The 24,443-nt window shown below is 43.4% G+C and overlaps 1 protein-coding gene, 1 long non-coding RNA gene and 3 other non-coding genes across 5 annotated transcripts in view; 1 reads left to right on the top strand and 4 right to left on the bottom strand.

Annotated features, from left to right (window-relative positions):
* Positions 1-1,655: 1,655 nt before the first annotated feature.
* On the bottom strand, positions 1,656-8,412 carry LOC122556237 (eukaryotic initiation factor 4A-II). Its single transcript, XM_043702841.2, has 11 exons — positions 8,349-8,412; positions 7,606-7,654; positions 7,386-7,518; positions 6,780-6,919; positions 4,385-4,553; positions 3,993-4,102; positions 3,400-3,543; positions 3,162-3,299; positions 2,456-2,545; positions 2,118-2,197; positions 1,656-1,850 (listed from the first exon to the last, which is right to left on the bottom strand). The coding sequence occupies exons 1-11, from the start codon at positions 8,372-8,374 to the stop codon at positions 1,706-1,708; spliced, it is 1,224 nt and encodes a 407-aa protein (XP_043558776.1). The 5' UTR covers positions 8,375-8,412; the 3' UTR covers positions 1,656-1,705.
* On the bottom strand, positions 3,716-3,891 carry LOC122556409 (small nucleolar RNA SNORA81). The gene has a single exon (XR_006313525.1). It is a non-coding gene; the product is annotated as a small nucleolar RNA SNORA81 (small nucleolar RNA).
* LOC122556411 (small nucleolar RNA SNORD2) lies at positions 4,285-4,354 on the bottom strand. The gene has a single exon (XR_006313527.1). It is a non-coding gene; the product is annotated as a small nucleolar RNA SNORD2 (small nucleolar RNA).
* Positions 7,147-7,214, bottom strand: LOC122556410 (small nucleolar RNA SNORD2). The gene has a single exon (XR_006313526.1). It is a non-coding gene; the product is annotated as a small nucleolar RNA SNORD2 (small nucleolar RNA).
* An 82-nt stretch (positions 8,413-8,494) lies between the features above and the next one.
* LOC148148227 (uncharacterized) overlaps positions 8,495-24,443 on the top strand; it is a 40,384-nt gene continuing 24,435 nt past the window's right edge. Inside the window, exons 1-2 of the long non-coding RNA XR_015759092.1 lie at positions 8,495-8,635; positions 18,408-18,528. This is a non-coding gene — a long non-coding RNA (uncharacterized LOC148148227). The remainder of the gene's footprint in view (positions 8,636-18,407; positions 18,529-24,443) is intronic.

Below are 24,443 nucleotides of genomic sequence, written 5' to 3'. Positions count from 1 at the left end.
TTACTTACTTTTTAATAAAGTGGAACATCGCAGAGTGCTTTTGATGACAATGTCACTAGGTATTGCCAACCTAATGAGTGAGGCTCTCAGGTGAGGTACACAGAACTGAGGCCCGGGTATTTAACCAACTCCACCCAACAGACCTGCTCCATGTACTTTTCCCTGGAATCTAATTTTGAATGTTATATTTGCCATTTAAGTGTAAAACAAACAAAGGCAACCATTTCATTCACACCTACAACTAAAAAGGAAAAAATCAGCAAACCAAAGTCTCCCAACTCTTTGGGAGGAATGAGATGAAAAAAAATGACCATTTGTCGCTTTTGTTCCTCCTGTCAAGAGGTCCACATTTCAAGTAGAAATTAACTTTAATAGCTTTACATTCTAACTTCTCAAAACTCCACCATACAAATTCAATAAATCTAAAAGATGCAAAACACATTACTGTTGCAAATACCTTCAATGTAGATTCAAGTCAGTCAGGGCACTGATTATTTGCAAGCCATTCCAAAAGGAAAATGCAGAAATTATACACAAATCAAGTTACTCATCTAAACCTGCACAATGTTCCTTCAGATTTGTTCAGTTCAATGTAAATGTTAGCTTCACTGGGGCTGGAACACTGCAATTCCAAATTGGCCAGCATTTGATATTAAACCATCCCTACACATGCATGGCTTAAACCTTACTGATTAGAGGTCACAGGCAGATAAAGCTACGTATCTTCTAGAAACCCCATTTAGAAGCAAGTTTGAGTGTAACCCTCCAATAGTGTTTCATAGTTTAAAAGCACCACAGGAATGAGCCTGTAATACATTTGCTTAGGCTTGCTGCATTTTATATTGCTCAGATCATACAAACATGCACCACCATTGCAAATTTACAGGTAGTTTTTCCTCCTACATTTACTCTCTCCAGAAGCATCTTAGATCAACATGGTTTAAAAGTTGAAAGATCTGTATTTTACTATTGAGCAGAGTCTGTACAATCTCCTAGGAGGTTGTTTTCTAGAGAAAACAAAAATAAATATTTAGAATAGAAGACAGCGACAGATTGCATAAATTAGAACAGCCCATGTACAATAAACAAAAGAACTACAAAGTTACAAAAATAAGGATGCAATACAGGAATGCAGTTACAACATCTGGCCTCCCTCAAAACTAATGCCAAATTTCTCACATTTGTACAAAGTATCTTTAACAACCGCCTACTGGGAAGCCAAAACTGTGCAGATCATAGCACAAATAGATCTTTGCACAACTCAAAACTTTTTATTAAATACAAATACATGTAGTTAGATTTACTCTAGAAAAAAGTGCACATACATTTACCAGTTGATTGGCAAGCTTCATTTTAAAATAGTTGTAGATATGCCAGTTTGACATAATTGGCTGATTTAACACAGCACTTGAATTTTTTAGTCCATAAGTAAACTATTAAGTGATAAAGAATATCGAACAGAAATGCTACTACAGAACATTCAAAACACTGAAGGGCATATATGTTTAAACACCCCATGACTTAAACTTCCCACCCCAGCAGTCAACACTGCAAAAGGATGGCGTTCCACAAGTCACTTATCACAATGCTGGATATCTGATCCTGTCTGCACATGGGAGAAGAGATTCAACAACTCGTGAAGCAGCACAACGCACCATATAGTCTGATAATTCAGCAGCTGCAAATGCAAATTCTCATGCCATCATTAGATCAGGTCAGCCACATTCATAGGCATCTCTTCCACAGTTGTATTGTAGAATGTCTCAATATCACGAAGAATTCGTTTATCTTCTTCAGTAACAAAGTTAATAGCAACACCTTTCCTTCCGAAGCGACCACCACGACCAATTCTGCAAATATTAAAAGATAACAATTCAGACAATGGAAAGTACTTCACAACATTCTGGGAAAACCACATTGATGCGACATACAAGAAAAAGGACTTCTCAAACCTCAACATGAACTTCCTCATTCCCTATCCAAAATTTAACAAATGTATGCAATCCAGATTAAGCACACCTCCATATTCAGACCACCACCATGACAACATTTGACAAGATTCTGCTTTAATGATGTACATAAGCATGTTCATTTCGACAGACATGAAATACACTAACCTGTGAATGTAATTCTCACGATTTGTGGGCAAGTCATAGTTAATAACTAGAGACACCTGCTGTACATCGATGCCACGAGCCTGTAAAGAAAACATTGAAAGAGTCAAGTCTGTATATAAAATCTGATTTGTAAAGCACTTTACTATGCACAAAAATCCATTTTACAAAGACCTGAGCTACTCTTGAGCAGTATATTTCCCTCCTTCTACCTCCCTAGGCCAGGGTGATAGAGCATGAAGAACAGACTGACATGACAATTTTCTGGAATGGAAAAGTGCATGTGCAGGAACGCCACAATAAAAGCAAAATGCTATTTTCTAAAACGCCAATACACATACCAATAAGTCAGTAGTGATAAGTACGCGGCTAGATCCCGAACGGAATTCCCTCATAATCACATCGCGTTCTTTCTGATCCATATCACCATGCTGGAATCAAAAATCATACAAAAAACTGCATTGATAAACATGGTATCAAGTGTCTGAAACAGCTAGACTGTCCAGTCCAATTTCAACAGACCACCTTGGCTTTCATCCACTGCCCACCTCCACCATCTCAAATTTCTCTCCAGCCCCTCAATCCCCACACCATTGTGCCTGCCACCTTGGCAGCCATTACCACCACTTTCTTTCCCACATTTGTGAACTGATGAGCAAAGAAGCCAGTCTGCGAATGAAAGACCAACTCCTTTCAAAAGTTCAGTTCCACAAACAGGGCAACTTTTCTCCTGATTGGTCAGCACAACACATTTCCAACTCCAGGATTGGGAGATGCAGGTACAGTTACAACATTTGAAAGACATTTGGACAGGGACATGAATGTGAAATGTTTAGAGGGATATGGGCCAAATGCAAGCAAATGGGACTAGTTTAGTTTGCTAAACTTCATGATAGACAAGTTGGACTGAAGGGTCTGTTTCTGTGCTGTGAGAGAATGACTGACCCCAGACTAAAACTGCAACTTCAGCAAGTGTGGAACAGGCACTTTATATACTTATTGGAGCACCTTCAGAAATGGAAGAGAAAAACAGTACAGAAATCTTACCAATGCAGAAACAGTGAAGTCCCTTGCATGCATTTTTTCAGTTAACCAATCAACCTTCCTCCTCGTATTAAGAAAAATCACAGCTTGTGTTATGGTTAGAGTTTCATACAAGTCACAAAGTGTGTCCAACTTCCATTCCTGTCACAACAAAATCCTGAATGTGAATTGAGCCTTCAAATAATAGAATTTTATTGAATGTTCCGACGTAGAGGTTTATTTTCAATTACATTCAACACACCTCTCTCTCCACATTGATGTAAAACTGCTTGATACCCTCAAGGGTGAGTTCCTCTTTTTTCACAAGGATACGGATTGGATCACGCATAAACTTTTTAGTGACCTCCAAGACATCGCTGGGCATAGTAGCCGACAACAAAACCACCTAAACAGAAAAAGTCATTTAGCAGTGCAGTCTGACCTTCCTACCAATGGTCCCCAGTAGAATGGGTATTCACGCACTCCACACACTAAACATTTTCTGCCAAACATAAAGACCATTTTACTTCAGGTTAAAACGTCAACCTGCAACACAGGACCAACCAGTTACTCATGAAGTATGTAGCACAGAATCTTGAGACAAAGGACACCAGACATTAAGAAAGAGGTCCACCCTGGTCTCATTTGCAATGCTATGCATTTTTTTCTCCTTCCTCGGTGTACTCTACTCGCATTATTACAAAAGTCAGACACCCGAATTTTGCAATTTGAGCAGAGTGCTTAAGAAGAAGTTGTTAACACCAATAAATTTGGACAGGATAATGCTGCAGGTAATAATACTTGACGTCATTTATTGTTCAGACTCCCTCCCCATTTGAAAACAAACCAGCATACCTGAATGTTTGTGCTCAGTTTCTGAAAAATCTCGTAGATTTGATCTTTGAATCCACGACTCAACATTTCATCAGCTTCATCTAAAACGAACATCTTGATCCACCTTGAAGCTGTAATAATTATTTAAACTAAGTTACACCATTATCGTTGAAGTTTCAGCATATATTCCTACAGAATAATAAATAGCAAGATGTTCTATTAATTTGAATTCTAAACCTCAGTTTCTGATTAACTTGAGACCCAATTCAAAGTCTGTTTTCATTAGTTAAAACACGAACACCCAAACAGAACAGAGTGATCAGTTCAGAAGTTTGTCTCCATTTCAGGTCAGCCCCGAAAGATGGTAAAGCATCATTCCACTCTGGGTTTTTGATTTTAAGAGCAGTACTCACATATATATCCCCTGTTCAACATGTCGAACACTCGCCCTGGAGTTCCTACAACAATGTTGGGAGCTTCTGCATTCAGCTTCTGCATCTCACTTCGTACATTAGTGCCACCGATGCAGGCATGGCATGTAGCACCCATGTAATCACCCAGGGCCAGGATTACCTTCTGGATCTAAAAAAGGTAGAGATTCACTCAACCCTTTTATTAAAAAGAGGAGACTTTACTGTACAAAAGTTGATTGCTTTGACATTTAAACACTGAACATTTAACAATTATCTATTGTAATACTACTGAACATTTGTACTGACAAGAAAAGTATATGAAGGCTTCTAACCATTTAGACATTGAACCTTTGTATGCCAGGTGCAGAAAGAATCCAGCAAATATTTCAACACAGGCTTTTTGATGACTCCTGTCTGAAGCCCTTTGGATATTTCGCTTCCTGCTAATCTTCTGCAATAATGTTAAATGTTTAAATTCAGATTGAAAGCAATTTTTCTACTGATTCTAACCAAGGATCTGTAAGACTATCAGTTTCTAACTTTGTCCACATTGAACACTGTTTTGCAACTATTCAAAAAATGTACTGATTACTTATTTTTCTTCAACACGGCTGATGCAAACTAATTTCCTATTTTCTATACTCCTCATCTCTTAAACTCAGATTTAAAATGAACTTAATTTCCAAACTTCCATCAGCCTTCAGCATGAAATGTTTCCTATTAATTCCTGAAAGATATGCTAATTTTGTTGGGCTTTCATTTGAGCCATCTAGGACTGGGGAACAATAAAAAATTCAAAGAACTATCTGCTTCTCTTATTAGCTGAAGCTTTCATTCAACTATTCCTTAATTGGATAAATTCCATGAAATACAACCTTCAGTGTTACTTTTAAAAACAGTTGTAGGACGTGCGCAGTGTTGGATGGCCAACATTTATTGCTGGTCTCTAGTTACCCTTGAGAAGGCGATGAGCCACCTTCTTAAACTGATGCAGTCCACGTGCTATAAGTTGATTTACAATGCCATAGGGAGATGATTGCAGGATTTGACCCAACAAAGTAGCAAACATATTTCCAAGTCAGGATGGTAACTTGCAAGTGTTGGCATTCCCACACATCTGCTGCCCTTCTTTAGAAGATGCTGTCTAAAGATCTTTGCTTGTGGATGTGGTCCTCATCAAGTGGGCTGCTGCGTCCTGGATGGTGTCAAGCTTGTGCTGTTTTAGCTGCACTCATCCAAGTGGAAAGTATCCCATCTCACTCCCGAGATGTACATTGTAGATGGAGGCTCGACTTTAGGGAGCCGGGAACCAAACTGATCAGTGTTGGAAGCTCTGAATCATGCAGCTTAAAGCTAACTCAGTCTCAGTAGTGAGATTTAGGATGCTAATTATCATTCTAATGAGACTGCACAGTTTCCAGAGACAATAAATTTTCAAACATTTGGTTGAATTTGGGGCTTTGTATATTTGCCTGACTACTCCAATTCTCCAGATAGAAAATAGCATTCTATTAACTTTTCTAGATAATTTTCTTCACCCATAAATCACACTTTAGCGATCAATGTGCTTAAGCCTGAGCTCCTTAGACTTCCAAGTATGGCTTTCCAACTTTTAGAAAGGACTCATTTTCTACTCATTTTAGACACCTGAATGGATAAAGAATCACTTAAGTAACTGAAAAAAAAGGTTAAATTCTAGTCACACATTGCACTAAAAAAAAATGATACAAATGGTGGATGAGGAGTCTGTAGATACTGTCCACATGGATAGTCAGATAGCACTTCCACAAAGTCACAGTAAAGTTTGACAGATTGATAATTAGTCAAAAGGTGTTCCCATGTGATTTGGTCAGGATATGCATTTACAACTTGTTTGAAAGTACAGACTTGTATAGCTAAATTTGCAGACTAAGACCAAATGAAGAGATGGAGTAATTTGTTTCAAATAAAGAAAAGGCAGATGTGAATTAAGCACGGTCAGAGGAAGGCAAGTGTAATTTAAACACACATGTTGTGGGTAAAGGTAAAGTTGCAGTCTTACTGGACTATAGAGCTGCTCTCAGAGAAAACTGAAGGTGGTTTAATTGGAGGGTCACTATTCCTCAGGTGAGGGGAGAGGTTGAGATGGTGTAGCCTTCATGGTAACCTCAGATGGGTACTGAACACACAATGTTGGCATTTCTCTACATTGCAAAAACCAGCCAAATAGGCTAACCAATTCCCACCTTCTGGCTCCATGTTTTGGGTAGATAAACCTTAAAATACATGGACAGTAAACAACAGAGCAGGCTCAGGTTGAAGTTGCACATGCACAAGGTCCTATCTAATGATCCCAGAATAAATATTGCAGCATGAAGATATCGAGCTCAAACCTCAATGATAGAGCACTTTTTACCTGCTGAGCCAGTTCTCTGGTAGGGGCCAGGACCAAAGCCTGCGATTCTTTCATATCTAACTCCAGCTGCTGCAGGATCGAGATTGCAAATGTGGCTGTTTTACCAGTTCCAGACTGTGCTTGGGCAATAACATCAAACCCTGAATCAACAAGAAACCAAACATTACCCTTAAAGTGTTTAAATTAAACAATAAATTCAATTTAAGCATTACACTGAAGGATTAAGGCCTTTAAACTTTCAGCAACAGATCTACAGCTCCCACATAAACCTAGCAGTGGCCTTCCCACCAGACATGGGAACATAAACATTGGAACAGCCACAGTCTAAGGCTCCAAATGCTGAAAGACAACAGTCATTCATAAAACAGAGTGATCAGTAAAGAGGTTTCTCATCATTACATCAGTCCCGAAAGATGGTAAAACATCATTTCACTCCAGGCTCAAACTTAGGAATAATCTACTATATTAAGTCAAGAGAATACAATTTTACTACAAAAACATAAAAACATTTTATCTTAACGAAGCATGACAAGTGAAATGCCAAACCACTGCCATGATAAAAGAAGCTGCTATAATAAAAAGCATTTTTAAATTTAGTATATTCACCTTTAATACATGGCATAATTGCCCTCTGTTGGATAGCAGAAGGTTTTTCAAATCCATATGCATAAATTCCTCTAAGAAGGGTCTCCTTCAGGTTCATGTCGTCAAAGTTATCAACAATTTCATTCCAGTTGCTCTGGACAGGGTGGAAGAAAAACATTAAAATCAATCCAAACAAGAAGAAAACTCCAGAATAAAGCACAATGCTGAATACTTTACTCACTTCAATAACGCCATCTGGGTCCATGCCATCTGGGCCATGTTCTTTAGAGCTGCAAGACCACAATAGAAAGATTTCTAAATTAGATATAGCGCGTTCCAAAATCTGTTTCCACTCTAATAGCTCTCCCCTGCACAGGGTTTGGTTTAGCCAGGTAACTCCCTCACTGGAGGGTGCTACCCTTCCTCCTCTCGCCCAGAGACGGGGTGGAGGAGGAAGAACACAACAACCAGGCGACCTGCGCGGCTGAAGGAAGCGCGTTCCGAGGGAGGCCTCGGAGCTAAATGCCTTGAGCTCTCCCCTCGCCAGATCCATTTCCAGGGCTGCGCGGTGGAACCGAGGCCCGGCTCCGGACAGCTCCCGTCCACGTGTCCGCCGCCGCCGCCGAAACCACCGACTTCATGCGGCGGAGGAGAGCGCTCAGAGCGGGAGCCCCCCAGACTATCACCCCCCCCCCCCGGGGTGGGGTGATGGGAGAAGAGGAGGTTGGGAAAGAGGACATCACCCACTCCGTCCCCATCCCAAACAAAACCACCACCCGGGGGGTGGGGGGTAAGCGGCCGTTTGGACACCAGGCGCCATTCGGTGGCTCCTCCTCCCTTCAGTGAGGACGACGACACCACTCCGGCGGTGGCGGACAGATTGATGTTATTATTCGGGGAGAGTCCGCTCGCGATGGGGTTTAATAGCGGAGATTGAGATTATTTCTATCCTCTGCCCCTTCCCTCTTAGGCCTCAGGCTTCACCTGTAATCCGCGGAGCCACAAGACATCTTCCGTACCCACCGCCGCCTCCTCACCGAAAGGAAGCGCTCGCCGCCGGTCGCGCCTATTTATACCCTGCCCGCCCGGCCACTTCCGGTGCCCGCGCGCTCTCGCTCTCTCTCCCCCCCCCCTCCCACTCGCAGCCGCTGTCAGGGCCACGCGGCTCCCCCTCACCACAGTCTCCGTGAGAGCGCGGGCTCCGGACACTCTCCCAGCCACCGTTCCCTCAGTCACGCCGCGCCCAGCCTGGCCGCCTCTCCCACAAACCGGTAACCGCACTACTTTCTGAAGGCGGACGGATACGGTGGGGGAGGGGGATTTCGCGAGCGCTCCGCACCGACGGGGTTTCCAGAAGTGCCCCTGGCGGCAGGCTGTGGAAGGGGGGAGTAAGCGGCTAGGCCGTGGGCCTCGGCCTGGGGTTTGGGAACTCTGCCCAAGCCTGGGAGTGGGTTATGGGCTGGGACCCGGGTCTGTGGCCTGTGGCGGGGGCCGAGCTGAGGACTGGGTATGGGCCTGAGGGACTTGTCCCACACTCCCAGGCCCCAACTGGGATCCAGGCAACTTGCAGGGAATAAGCCTAATCTCCACAATTTATAAAATGCCCCACGAGCTACTGTGGGTCCTAATGTTAAACAGGGTTCAGAAACCTCAGCATCACTCACCTATACAATGCCTTAGCCCTTTGTAGTTTAAAATAAAATCCACATTTGCAAGAACTGTGAATGTTCCAGGTGGATTTAACCACAGTTTGTCACTCGATACTTGCGACGGGCATCTGCACGTTTGAAACCTCAGTTGTGTAGCTTCTGCTCACCACACAGTGCCTTTTCTGTCCTACTCTTTAGGACATTAAGGCATACCCTTAAGGCATTATTGGGTCCTACTCTTCTCTGCTTAAGCTTCACTATAGTGGGGCAATGGAAAGATAGTCCCACTTACTTTCTCAAACGACATTGTTAAACTACTTTTCCCCCGTGTTTTCCTCCTTCATGTCCAAACACCAAAGCAAGGAGCTTTGATAATCTTGTTAAGATTGAGACAATTGGTCGGTTGTCTCTGCTGCTGTCTTCGGTTCACCTTGTCCACTTGGCCTCACGCCACTGTTAATTTTCACAAATGTTGACAAATATTTTGTGCATATTTTGCTGAAAAACTGTGTAAATCCATGTCAGATGATGTAAATATGTTTTTTTTAGCTTGGAATCAGTCTGATCATTGTGACAGTCTCACACAGGGCAGCTCATACTTTAAATGGATTATCTGGGCTGACGTGACACCAGTTGTTAAAGTTCATTTGAGAATGTAACTTTTTTTTAAAAAAAAGTTCTGCGATTTACATATGAAAGAACTGAAACCATCATGTTAATTCTCGAAGATGAGAGACATAACAAATAATCCAGGTCTTTTAAAATAATAATTTCAATTACATCACACTGAAACTTTTGCTATAAATTCAGTCTTACGATCTTGTACTCCACAACCATCTGATGAAGGAACAGTGCTCCGAAAGCTAGTGCTACCAAATAAATCTTTTGGACTATAAACCTGGTGTTGTGTGATTTTTTTTAACACCAGTCCCAACACTGGCATCTCCAAAAGTTGAGAATATTCAGCTCTGTCACACCACTGTCTACCCCAACTCCTAATCTGTGGCTAATTGTTGGAATTGTCTGGCATCCAGTGGCAGATGAGCAGAAATGTCTTCGAATTAAGCATTGGGAAAACCAAAGCTGTTTTAATTGTTTCCTGCTCCAAATTCAGTCTCTAGCCACTGATTTAATTGCTGTCCTTGTCAACTGTCCATGGCTAAACTCAAAAGCTCATAATCTTGGTGTCATATTTGACCCTGAAATAAGCTGACCACTTCACAAGCTATTTCTACTGATTAGATTAGATTCCCTACAGTACGGAAACAGGCCCTTCGACTCAACAAGTCCACGCCCACCCTCTGAAGAGTAACCCATCCAGACCCATTCCCCTACCCTATATTTACCCATGACTAATCCACCTAACATTATGTGCAATTTAGCATGGTCAATTCACCTGACCTGCACATCTTTGGATTGCGGGAGGAAACCGGAGCACCCAGAGGAAACCCACACAGGAACGGGGAGAACATGCAAACTCCACACACACACAGTCGATGGAGGTTGGAATTGAATCTGGGTTCCTGGCACTGTGAGGTAGCAGTGCTAACCACTGAGTCATGTTTTGGAGATGCCAGTGAGGTGTAAAAAGTTAAAAATCACACAACACCAGGTTATAGTCCAACAGGTTTAATTGGAAGCACATTAGCTTTTGGAGCTTTGTTCCATCAGGTGATGAAGGAGCGACGTTCCAAAAGCTAGTGTGCTTCCAATTAAACCTGTTGGACAATAACCTGGTGTTGTGTGATTTTTAACTTTAACCACTGAGTCACTGTGCCGTGACTATGGATCTGCTTCTGAAATTCTCATCTGTGTCTCTGTGTTGTTGGTGAGATGTGATCATTACAAGTAATACTGGCATTTATTACCCATTCTTGTTACTGTTGAGAAAATGGTGATGATCTGCATATCTGAATTGCTGCAATCCCTCAGGAGCAGGTATGACCATAGTGTTGGTAAAAACAATGACTGCAGATGCAGGAAACCAGATTCTGGATTAGTGGTGCTTTTGAAGGGCTGATGAAGGGCTTTTGCCCGAAATGTCGATTTCGAAGCTCCTTGGATGACCATAGTGTTGTTAGGAAGCACTTTGACCTAACAATACTGAAAGAACACCAATACATTTGCCATTCAAAATGTTGTATGACTCAAAGGGAAAATTGCAGATGGTGGTTTTCCCATGCACACGTTAATCTTGGTTTTCAGATAATGAAGGTTAGTTTGGATAGTGTTGTTTGCTGCAGTGTATCTTATAGATGGCACACAATGTTATCACCATGTGTAAATGTACCACATTGCTCAGTCAAGAGAAACAACCTCTCTGTTTCCACCCTATCAAGCCATTTATAAATCTTACGTGAAAGCAATTACCCATAATTTTTATAAATTCCAAACATCACAAGACTCTTTTATAGCCACAGTACGTACGTGACTGGTCTAGTTAACTATCTGGTCAATGGTAACACTCCAGGATTCAATAGTACGGGATCCAGAGATGGAAGGTGATGTAAATAGAAAGCAAAGGTGATATGAAATAAAACTTTTTCTCATAGTAGTTAAGTTATGGAATGCCCTGCCTAGAAACACAGTGGAGACATGTTCAAGTGAGGCATTTAAGAGGATGTTATGGTTCTGTTCGCCGAGCTGGAAGTTTTTGTTGCAAACGTTTCGTCCCCTGGCTAGGCGACATCATCAGTGCTTGGGAGCCTCCTGCGAAGCGCTTCTTTGATGTTTCCTCCGGTGTTTATAGTGGTCTGTCCCTGCCGCTTCCGGTTGTCAGTTTCAGCTGTCCGCTGTAGTGGTTGGTATATTGGGTCCAGGTCGATGTGTTTGTTGATGGAGTTTGTGGATGAATGCCATGCCTCTAGGAATTCCCTGGCTGTTCTCTGTCTGGCTTGCCCTATGATAGTAGTGTTGTCCCAGTCAAATTCATGTTGTTTGTTGTCTGTGTGTGTGGCTACTAAGGATAGCTGGTCGTGTCGTTTCGTGGCTAGTTGATGTTCATGTATGCGGATTGTTAGCTGTCTTCCTGCAGTCCTTGCATGGTATTTTGTACACTACATTCGTCTTGCTCATGTTGGGTATCGGGTCCTTCGTTCTGGTGAGTTGTTTGAGCGTGGCTGTTGGTTTGTGTGCCGTTATGAGTCCTAGGGGTCGCAGTAGTCTGGCTGTCAGTTCCGAGATGCTCCTGATGTATCCGCATACATGAACATCAACTAGCCACGAAACGACACAACCAGCTATCCTTAGTAGCCACACACACACACAACAAGCAACATGGAAAGTTTGATCTCTACGGAGAGGCTGAATTGGCTAGAGCTGTTTTGCCTGGAGCTCCAGATTCTGAGGGGTGACCTTATAGAGGTCTATAAATTCATGAGGGACATGGAAAGGGTAAATAGGCAAGGTCTTCCCCCCCAGGATGGAGGAGTCCAAAAATAGAGAGCATAGGTTTAAGATGAGAGGGGAAAGATATGAAAGTGGATTTAAGGAGCAACTTGTCAGAAGCAACATTCCCTCTCAGCTGCACAAATATGAAATGATGTGTTGATAAACCCCTTCCACTTTTAAAAGTTGCATGGCCCTTGAAGGTCTGTGCAGCAGCAAAGGAAATTACAGGGAACATTGGTTAGAAGTCTCAAAATTTCCGCAGAAAAATATCATGTCCGCTTCATGACTCAAATAGATATTGAGCACCAACACAAAGAATGGAGGGTTCTATAGTAGTGGCAATGCAAGACTTCCTAGACAGAGGTTAAAAGTGTCAACACAAAAGAAGATTCATAAGGGAATGGGACAATAGCTTAGAATTGGGGAACTACAATAGAAAAATGATACCCATGAATACCTGGAGTATGGTAGTCAGGTGTTTCAGTTGTGAGGAGAAATACTATTTTGTAATGAAGTTATTCATTTTCAGTAATACTTTACATGCCATTCCTCCAGCTGGATATTCAAATATTGCAGGATTTATTATATTCTTGGTGGCAAAGAGAAATAAATGTTGCATATTTGCCTCTGTGTCCAGGAAGATGGACACTGGCACTTGGGGAGGCAATAGATATAGGGGTGTACTTATCCAATATTCTAAAAGAAACCTTATTACATGGGTAATCTGAGAAAAAGAAATCTACATACAGTTATAAAATGTATATAATCATTCTCTTTGCAGCAAGGTTCATTCAACAGTAAGTGTTGCAGAGAAAAGGTTGAGAATTGACCCTGCTAGTGTGAAGGCAATCTCGGAAAGAGAAGTGGTTTTGAAAATAAAATGGGCTAATGTAAGTCACCATTGATTTGACTATTTTCAAGGAAAAAAGCTTGCCCTAAGAAATTATTACACGACCTTGATGAGGGACATCATGTGTTATGATGAGAACATGAAATATTGCATCATTTTTAATTAAATTGCTTTGAAATTACTTTATGCATGTGGAAATGAAGAATATAGGATCTGTTAAAAATTGTAACACAATTAATGTGTGACGTAGATGAGAAAAACACATTTTATTTGTCTTATTATTTGTGGAAAGATTGTTAAAGTTTGAAGTTAAAGAAAAAAGGGGAATCTATTCATGTTTGGTTAATCACATTAAGTTTGTTAATGTCTTTATTTAAGGCTTACATGAAACAGGCAGTGGTTATTAATTGTCAGTGCACAGGGAGTGGAGTGCTTTTGGTGTAGTGGTACTGTTTCTACCTGTGAGTTAAGAGACCGGGGTTTGAGTCCTACCTGCTCCAGAGGTAAGTAACAACATCTGAATAGGTTGATTAGAAAATATCCAGGAAGTGGGGCATATATGATGCAGTGGTAGGGACCTACTTCTGGACCAGGGGAGGCTCTGGTTCAAATCCAACCTGCTCCAGAGCAAAGGAATAACGTCTCTGAGTAGTTTATTTACAACTCTCCCTACAATCCCACGTAATGTCTTGGGCACCTGGGTTCAAATCCTGACAAAACAGATGGAGGAAATTAAATTCAATAAACACCCCCCCCCCACTTTCATCTACCTGTCACATTCCCAGCTACCTTCCCCCCAGCAAACCCCTACCCCTCCCCCCCCCAACCGCTACCACCACCACTGCACCACCATTTATCTCTCAGCCCCGTCCTGGCTCACAAGCCTCATTCCTGATGTAGGGCTTTTGCCTGAAACGCCAGTTCTTCTGTTCCTCGGATGCTACCTGACTTGCTGTGCTTTTCCAGTGCCACACTCTCGACTTGGAATTAAAGAGTCTAATGAAGGTGATGAATCCATTGTTGATTGTTTGTAAAAACCTATCTGGTTCACTAATGTTCTTTACGGAAGGAAACTGCCATCCTTACTTCGCCTGATCTACATGTGACCCACAACTCTCAAATCTTAATTAGGGATGGGCAATGAATGCTAGCCTAGCCAGCAACCCCCTCATCCAATGAATTAGTTCAAAGAAATGTAATATATGTGTTTACAAATAGTTAGCGGGGTGTGGGTCACATGTGGTGCAGTGCCATGTCACTGTCTCTGAGTCAGGAGGCCTGTGTTCAGGTCCCACCTGTTACAGAGATGTGTCATAATCTCTGTGTCGGTTGATTGAAAATATTCACATGTATAGGGAAACCCTGTAATCTCAGGGTGTGGAAGAAGCTATAAGACTCAGTCATCATAAACACTTACCAGAAAGGAAGATACTTCACGTATTTTCGTTTCCAGTTTGACAAGGATGAGGTGATCAGCAGAGTTCTCCAGGACTTTGACTGAGATTGATGACATATTTGCTGGTTAAACTCCTCAGCCAATTCATAAGATCTGTCCCATCTGTATGTGCCAGTTAATGAGCAATTTGTAGTGCATATAAGTTACAAGTTGCCTGTCAATTCATGTTTAACTTATGTTGATTCTGTGTTTGAGTTTAGTAGATAGTATTTACTGCTTATTTTAGTCTTGTAGAATCATAGATACATACAGCACAGAAACAGACTGTTCAATCCAACCAGTCCATGCTGAACATAATCCCAATCTAAACTAATCCTACCTATCTGGTCCTAGCCCATATCCCTCCAAGCCTTTTCTATTTATATTTCCATCCAAATGTCTTTTAAGCATTATAATTGTACCCACATCCACCTCAGAAGGTCATTCCACACACGAACCACCCTCTGTGTAAAAAATTGCATATTATGTCTTTTTAAAATCTCTCTCCTCTCACCTTAAAAATGTTCCCCCTAACCTTGAAATATTCCATCTTGGGGAAAAGACAACTACCGTCAACTCTATACCTCTCATTATTTTATAAACTTAAGACCATAACTCACAGGAGTGCAAGCAAGGCCATTCGGCCCATCGAGTCCACTCCGCCATTTAATCATGGTGGATGTGCATTTCAATTCCACTTACCTGCACTCTCCCCGTAGCCCATAATTCCTTGCAAGATCAAGAATTTATCAATCTCTGCCTTGAAGACATTTAACGTTCCAGCCTCCACTGCGCTCCGTGGCAATGAATTCCACAGGCCCACCACTCTCTGGCTGAAGAAATATCTCCTCATTTCCATTCTAAATTGACTCTCTCTAATCTTAAGGCTATGCCCACGGGTCCTAGTCTCCCCGCCTAACAAAACAACTTCCCAGCGTCCACCCTTTGTAAACCATGCGTTATCTTGTAAGTTTCTATTAGATCTCCCCTCGACCTTCTAAACTCCAATGAATACAATCCCAGGATCCTCAGCCGATCATCATATGTTAGGCCTACCGTTCCAGGGATCCATCCGTGTGAATCCCTGCTGGACACGCTCCAGTTCCAGTATGTCCTTCCTGAGGTGTGCCCAAAATTGGACACAGTACTCTAAATGGGGCCTAACTAGAGCTTTATAAAGTCTCAGTAGCACATTGCTGCTTTTATATTCCAACCCTCTTGAGATAAATGACAACATTACATTCACTTTCTTAACCACGGACTCAACCTGCAAGTCAACCTTTAGAGAATCCTGGACTAGCACTCCCAGATCCCTTTGTATTTTGGCATTATGAATTTTCTCATTGTCAAAAATAGTCCAGGCCTGTATTCTTGTTTCAAAGTGCATGACCTCGGACTTGCTTACATTGAATTTCATCAGTCATTTCCTGGACCACTCTCCTAACCTGTCTAAATCTTTTCTGCAGCCTCCCCACCTCCTCAGTACTACCTGCCTGTCCGCCTAACTTCGTGTCATCGGCAAACTTCGCCAGAATGCCCCCGTCTGGTCTCCTTCCGATCGGAAGGATGTTGTGAAACTTGAAAGAGTTCAGAAAAGATTTACAAGAATGTTGCCAAGGTTGGAGGATTTGAGCTATAGGGAGAGGTTGAATAGGCTAGGGCTGTTTTCCCTGGAGCGTCGGAGGCTGAGGGGTGACCTCATAGAGGTTTATAAAATCATGAAGGGTGTGGATAGGGTAAATAGACATAGTCTCTTCCCTGGGGTGGGGGAGTCCAGAACTAGAGGGCATAGGTTTAGGGTGAGAGGGGAAAGATATAAAAGAGACCTAAGGAGCAACTTTTTCACACAGAGGGTAGTGTGTGTGTGTGTGTGGAATAAGCTGCCAGAGGAAGTGATAGAGGCTGGTACAATTACAGCATTTAAATGGCATCTGGCTGGGTATATGTATAGGAAGGGTTTGGAGGGATAAGGGCCAGGTGCTGGCAGGGGAGACTAGATTGGGTTGGGATAGCTGGTCGGCATGGACGAGTTGGATCAAAGGGTCTGTTTCCGTACTGTACATGTCTATGACTCTATGACTGAGCAATGAAGCCAGCTTGCTAAACGCCTTTTTAACCACCCTACGTGTGATGCACTCTTTAAAGAATTATGCATTTTCACCCCAGGTCCCTCTCTTTTACAAAACTACCCAAGGCTCTACTTTAACTGTACAAGCCCTACCCTTGTTTGTTGTTCCAAAATGCAATACCCTGTATTTATCCAGATTGAACATCATCTGCCATTTTTATACAGAAAACATAATTTATCTCAAACAAGGAAGCTTCATTCTTTCAGTAGATAACTGGGATTTCAAATGTCTTATTTTTTTGAAAAAAAAGTTACTAGTTTCAGTGAAGAACATAACAAGGTCTGGAGCTAAGTGGCCTTCAGTGGCCTGTGGATGAAACCCAAACTGAGCCTAGATGAGTAGGTTATTGCTGAGGAATTGCTGCTTGACAGCACTGTCGACAATGTCCATCACTTTTCTTGTGATTCAGCAGTAATTGACTAGACTGAATTAGTCCTGCTTATTTGGATGGGATGCATCTGGGTAACTCTGCACATTGTTGGGTATCTGACAGTATGTGGCTGTACTCCAGTCACTTGACTAGAGGTGTAACTAATAGTGGAGCATAAGTCTTCAGTTTTGTGTCCAAATGTTTGAAAGCCTCATATACTTTGCTATGTCCTTTGTGTTCCTTGTAGACTTTTTTATTCCTGGCTTCTCTCTGCAAGTTTGAGGTCTCAAATTGTCCCCAGTTCTGTTCACCCTTAACTCCTGTGCTTACTGTCCTATGTGGTCAAATGAGGCCTCTACTCAATTTTTGCATTTAATGTCCCCGAAGGCCCATTGTCCCACCCTCTGTAATTCCTTCATTCCCATAACCTTCCAAGACTTTGGAACTCGTCTAATTCTGACCTCTTGCAAATTCTAATTTTAGTTGCTTCACCGTTTTTGCCATCTAGGCTCTATGGTCTGCAATTCCCTCCATAAACCTTTCCAACCCTCTACCTCTCCCTAAAACTTGCCCCTTTGACCAATCTTTTGATCATCTGAACTAATGTTGCATTTGAAAAACAGGAAGAACTGCAGATGCTGGAAATCAGAAACAAATATTGCTGGAAAAGCTCGGCAGGTCAGACAGTCTCTGTGGAGGAAGAACTCAGTGTTAACATTTTGACCCTAAGACCTTAGGGTCATTGGACCTGAAATGTTCATTCTGATTTCTCTCCACAGATACTGCCCAACCTGCTGAGCTTTTAGATTAGATTAGATTAGATTACAGTGTGGAAACAGGCCCTTCAGCCCAACAAGTCCACACCGACCCGCCGAAGCGAAACCCACCCCTACCCCTACATTTTGCCCCTTACCTAACACTACAGGCAATTTAGTATGGCCAATTCACCTGACCCTGCACATCTTTGGACTGTGGGAGGAAACCGGAGCACCCGGAGGAAACCCACGCAGACACGGGGAGAACGTGCAAACTCCACACAGTTAGTCGCCTGAGGCGGGAATTGAACCCGGGTCTCTGGCGCTGTGAGGCAGCAGTGCTAGCCACCGTGCCGCCCACCGTTTTCTAGCAATTTGTTTTTTGTTTCTAATATTGGAATTAGTTGTTTGCTAGTATTGCTAGAAAAGGACATATTTTGTTGAAGCTTTTCATCTTGTTCTCAGCAGGACAGTTTGCAAGAATACCAATTCAATGGGAGAGCTAACATTTGTACTGCATGGTTCTCCAAGGCAAGACCATGAAGAGTCCAGTTACCAACCAATCAACACTGTCTTTTTATGTGGTGTAAGTGTTGGATTCCCTCTTAAACTGCTATTTCTTGTGAATTGTCCTGATGAGTGAATGATGAATAGTTTTGACAAAATGCCTTTTTAAGCAATGCTAATATTTTATTATGTAGCTGATTGTCAACTCTTGCTTTATAACAGTCTGGTGAAGTACATCTGAATGTTTAATTGTGTCAACATTGATCTATATACATACAAAATTATTATTAAACAGGCTGTATAAATACGAGTTGTTATTATATCTATGGCAGGTTGTCAGGCTACATGGGGAATTATAGGCTGGTTAGCCTGGCATCGGTGGTGGGGAAAATGCTGGAGTCAATTATTAAGGATGTAATAACTGAGCAATCGGAACATAGTGACAAAATCGGTCCAAGTCAGCATGGATTCACTAAAAGGAAATCATGCTTGGCAAACCTTCTGGAATTTTTTGATGCTGTGACCATAGAGTGGACAAGGGTCAAGCAGGAGATATTGTGTATCTGGACTGTCAAAGGCTTTTGACAAGGTTCAATACAAGAGATTAGTAAGGAAAATTAAAGCTCATGGTATTGGAGGTGATGTATGGAAATGGATAGAAAACTGGTTGGCAGACGGGAAGCAGAGTGTTGGAATAAACGGGTCCTTTTCAGAGTGACAGGTAGTGACGAGTGGAGTGCAGCAGGGTTCAGTGCTGGGATCCCTGCACAATTACATTAACCATTTGAACAAAGGAAGTGAATGCAATATCTCCAAACTTGCATTTGACACTAAGCTGGGTGGCAGTGTGTGCTGTGAAGAGGATGCTAAGAGGCTGCAGAGTGGCTTGGGCAGACTAGCTGAGTGGGCAAATACTTGGCAAATGCAATAAAATGTGAATAAATATGATGATATCCACTTTGGTGGCAAAAACAGGAAGGCAGATTATCTGAATGGTGACAGCTTAGGAAAAGGTGAGGTGCAACGAGACTTGGGTGTCATGATGAGGTCTACAGAATCATGAGAGGTATAGACAGGGTGGATAGTAAGAAGCTTTTTCCCAGAGTGGGGGACTCAACTACTCGGGGTCATGAGTTCAAGGTGAGGGAGAAAGTTTTAGGGGAGACATGCATGGAAAGTTCTTTGCGCAGAGGTCGGTGGGGCCTAGAATGTGTTGCCAGCAGAGCTTGTAGAGCCGGGCATGATAATATCCTTTAAGATGTATCTAGAAAGATACTTGAATGGGCAGAGAGCAGAGGGACACAGATCCTTAGAAAATAGGTGATAGGTTTAGACAGAGGATCTGGATCAGTGATAGGTTTGGAGGGCTGAAAGGCCTGTTCCTGTGCTGTAATTTTCTTTGTTCTTTGTTCTATCAGAGTAAGGATGCCTTACTGCAGTTATACAGGGCCCTGATGATGCAACACGGTAAATATTGGTCTCCTAGTCTCAGGAAGGACATTCTTGCCTCATCTTATGAACTTGCCATTTTGGGAGTTCAGTGAAGGTTCACCAGACTGATTCCTGGGATGGCAGGACTGACATATGAAGAAAGACTGGATTGACTATGCTTATTTGCTGGAATTTAAAATGAGGGGGAATCTCAAAGAAACATTGTGAACCTGTGGAATTCTCTCCATAGGAACTATTTGAGTCAGTTCATTAGATATGTTCAACATAGACATAGAACATAGAACAATACAGCACAGAACAGGCCCTTCGGCCCACGATGTTGTGCCGAACATTTGTCCTAGCTTAAGCACCTATCCATGTACCTATCCAATTGCCGCTTAAAGGTCACCAATGATTCTGACTCTGCCACTCCCACAGGCAGCGCATTCCATGCCCCCACCACTCTCTGGGTAAAGAACCTACCCCTGACATTCCCCCCCCATACCTTCCACCCTTCACCTTAAATTTATGTCCCCTTGTAACACTCTGTTGTACCCGGGGAAAAAGTCTCTGACTGTCTACTCTATCTATTCCCCTGATCATCTGATAAACCTCTATCAAGTCACCCCTCATCCTTCTCCGTTCCAATGAGAAAAGGCCTAGCACTCTCAACCTATCCTCATACGACCTATTCTCCATTCCAGGCAACATCCTGGTAAATCTCCTCTGCACCCTCTCCAAAGCCTCCACATCTTTTCTAAAATAAAGCGACCAGAACTGCACACAGTACTCCAAATATGGCCTTACCAAGGTCCTGTACAGCTGCAACATCACCGCACGACTCTTAAATTCAATCCCTCTGCTAATGAACACTAATACACCATAGGTCTTCTTACAAGCTCTATCCACCTAAATGGCAACTTTCAAAGAGCTATGAACATAGACCCCAAGGTCCCTCTGCTCCTCCACCTTACTAAGAACCCTACCGTTAACCCTGTATTCCGCATTCTTATTTGTCCTTCCAAAATGGACAACCTCACACTTGACAGGGTTGAACTCCATCTGCCACTCCTCAGCCCAGTTCTGCATCATATCTAAGTCCCTTTGCAGCCGACAACAGCCGTCCTCACTATCCACAACTCCACCAATCTTCGTATCGTCTGCAATAGGGAGCTAGATGTGGCCCTTGCGCCTAAAGGGATCAAAGGTTATGGGGAGAGGGTGAGATTGGGATTCTGAGATTGCTGATGATGGCTGATCATATTGATCATGATCGTATTGAATGGTGGTGCAGGCTGGAAGGGTCAAATGGCTTACTTCTAGACCTATTTTCTACTTTTCTATGTATCTCTTATGTGAGGACCAACATAAAGCAAATGATGAGTGGTGGGGAGAAAGGCAGTTGAATTGATGGCCCAAGCCTTAATGTCAAACAAGCTTGAAGTGCTGCAAGTTAAATAAAAGTTTATTGTGACTTTTCAAACAGGATTAGATATATACCAAAAAAATCATAGCTGTGGAGAAAATGCAAGTGTGTGAGAATCCCATGGCCAGTCCACCTGCACATCCCTGGACACTATGGGTGGGCAATTTAGCATAGCCAATCCACCTAACGCCTCCCACCAACCCACACTCCACTCCTGGCACCTTCCCCTGCCACTGCAGGAATTGCAAAACCTGCACCCACACCACTCCCCTCACCTCCGTCCAAGGCCCTAAAGGAACCTCCCACAGCCAACAGAAATTTACCTGTACCTCCACCAATGTCATCTACTGTATCCGTTGCACCTAATGTGGTTTCCTCTATATCGGGGAGACAGGATGCCTACTTGTGGATTGTTTCAAAGAACATCTCTGGGACACCCGCACCAACGAACCCCACCGCCCCATGGCTCCCACTCCATTAAGGACATGCAGGTCCTGGGCCTCCTCCATCGCCAAATCCTTACCATTCAACGCCTGGAGGAAGAATGCTTATACCTGAAACGTTGATTCTCATGCTCCCTGGATGCTGTCTAACCTGTTTTTCTTTCCAGCACCACACTGGGCGGCACGGTGGCACAGTGGTTAGCACTGCTGCCTCACAGCGCCAGAGACCCGGGTTCAATTCCCGCCTCAGGCGACTCTCTGTGTGGAGTTTTCACATTCTCCCCGTGTCTGCGTGGGTTTCCTCCGGGTGCTCCAGTTTCCTCCCACAATCCAAAAATGTGCAGGTTAGGTGAATTGACCACGCTAAATTGCCCATAGTGTTAGGTGAAGGGGTAAATGTAGGAGTATGGGTCTGGGTGGTATACGCTTAGGTGGGTCGGTGTGGACTTGTTGGGCCGAAGGGCCTGTTTCCACACTGTAAGTAATCTAATCTAATGTAATCTAATCACACTCTCAATGGCCACCTACCTTGCATGGCTGTGGGAGGAAACTGGAGTGAATGTGCAAACTTCACACAGGCAGTCACCCAACGGTAGAATTGAACACAGCTCCCCGGTGCTGTGAGTCAGCAGTGTTAATCACTGAGCCACCATACCGCCCACATTGAACTATATTGTATTCAATTATAGCTTTCAATGGTGAATTGGATAAGCTCCTGAACAGGGAATAAAAGTTATGATTGGGTGGGAAAGGTCGTGGAGGTATTTTTGCAGAGAACTGGCACAGACATGGCAAGTCAAATGACCTTCTGTGCTGTGCAATAATTCTTGAGAGTCCAAAATTAAAGTCTGAAGTTTATTGGAGTGATGAAGTTGACTTGTACACGCAACTGAGTTATGTCAAACTGTGTTTTATAAATTGGCTTGATAATACAATATTAAACCAATCAAATTATTTAACTTATTTTTTTCACCAAATAGAATTGGTTTGTTCTGATTAAGGAATGAAATAATTCAATGCATATTGACTAGGAATAAGGTGAAAAAAGAGCTTGACTGTATCACCAGACTGTTATGCTCCTTCTTATAAACAAATACAGGTACTTGTTTTTTTTGTGTGAATAGACTCTTAGTCTGAATCCTATGATGAAGTCGCCACTAGATGGCTTTTGTGCAATGAGGAGTCAAGTCCAGGTTAATTTCCTGTTGTATTTTATGGAGAAAGTGAGGGCTGGAGATCAGAGCTGAAAATGTGTTGCTGGAAAAGCGCAGCAGGTCAGGCAGCATCCAAGGAACAGGAGAATCGACGTTTCGGGCATAAGCCCTTCTTCAGGAATGTGGAAAGTGTGTCCAGCAGGCTAAGATAAAAGGTAGGGAGGAGGGACTTGGGGGAGGGGCGTTGGAATTGCGATAGGTGGAGGGAGGTCAAGGTGAGGGTGATAGGCCGGAGTGGGGTGGGGGCGGAGAGGTCAGGAAGAAGATTGCAGGTTAGGAAGGCGGTGCTGAGTTCGAGGGATTTGACTGAGACAAGGTGGGGGGAGGGGGAGTTAAAGTGTTTGGCTACGGGGTGGTTGGGTTGGTTGGTCCGGGTGTTCCAGAGGTGTTCTCTGAAACATTCCGCAAGTAGGCGGCCTGTCTCCCCAATATAGAGGAGGCCACATCGGGTGCAGCGGATGCAATAGATGATGTGTGTGGAGGTGCAGGTGAATTTGTGGCGGATATGGAAGTGTCCCTTGGGGCCTTGGAGGGAAGTAAGGGGGGAGGTGTGGGCGCAAGTTTTGCATTTCTTGCGATTGCAGGTGAAGGTGCCGGGAGTGGAGGTTGGGTTGGTGGGGGGTGTGGACCTGACGTGGGAGTCACGGAGGGAGTGGTCTTTTCGGAACGCTAATAGGGGAGGGGGGGGAATATATCCCTGGTGGTGGGGTCCGTTTGGAGGTGGCAGAAATGATGGCGGATGATACGTTGTACATGGAGGTTGGTGGGGTGGTAGATGAGGACCAGTGGGGTTCTGTCCTGGTGGCGGTTGGAGGGGCGGGGTTCAAGGGCGGAGGAGCGGGAAGTGGGAGAGATGTGGTGGAGGGCATCGTCGACTACATCTGGCGGGAAATTGCGGTCCTAGAAGAAGGAGGCCATCTGGGTTTTACGGTTTTGGAACTCCTGGGAGCAGATGCGGCGGAGACAAAGGAATTGGGAATATGGGATGGCGTTTTTACAGGGGGCAGGGTGGGAGGAGGTGTAGTCTAGGTAGCTGTGGGAGTCGGTCGGTTTATAGTAAATGTCCGTGTCGATTCGGTCACCCGAGATAGAAATGGAAAGGTCCAGGAAGGGGAGGGAGGAGTCTGAGACGGTCCAGGTGAATTTGAGGTCAGGGTGGAAGGTGTTGGTAAAGTGGATGAACTGTTCAACCTCCTCGTGGGAGCACGAGGCAGTGCCGATACAGTCATCGATGTAGCGGAGGAAAAGGTGTGGGGTGGTACACTGGCACCACTCCCCACCTTTTCCTCCGCTACATCGATGACTGTATCGGCACTGCCTCGTGCTCCCACGAGGAGGTTGAACAGTTCATCCACTTTACCAACACCTTCCACCCTGACCTCAAATTCATCTGGACCGTCTCAGACTCCTCCCTCCCCTTCCTAGACCTTTCCATTTCTATCTCGGGTGACCGAATCGACACGGACATTTACTATAAACC

This window comes from Chiloscyllium plagiosum, unplaced genomic scaffold (assembly GCF_037043375.1).
Source record: "Chiloscyllium plagiosum isolate Xiang-an unplaced genomic scaffold, Cpla_swu_hap1 HiC_scaffold_13, whole genome shotgun sequence".
Taxonomy (NCBI): Eukaryota; Metazoa; Chordata; class Chondrichthyes; order Orectolobiformes; family Hemiscylliidae; genus Chiloscyllium; species Chiloscyllium plagiosum.
Note: the sequence above shows the minus strand (reverse complement) of the source record. Positions and strands in the feature narration are given on the sequence as shown.

Excerpts from the sequence above, each read along its gene's own strand:
- LOC122556237 (XM_043702841.2), bottom strand. The coding sequence starts at position 8,374 with ATGTCTTGTGGCTCCGCGGATTACAG. Across the intron at positions 4,554-6,779 it reads CCAGAGAACTGGCTCAGCAG|ATCCAGAAGGTAATCCTGGC; the intron begins GTAAAAAGTGCT and ends TACCTTTTTTAG. Across the intron at positions 3,300-3,399 it reads ACATCAATGTGGAGAGAGAG|GAATGGAAGTTGGACACACT; the intron begins GTGTGTTGAATG and ends TTGTTGTGACAG.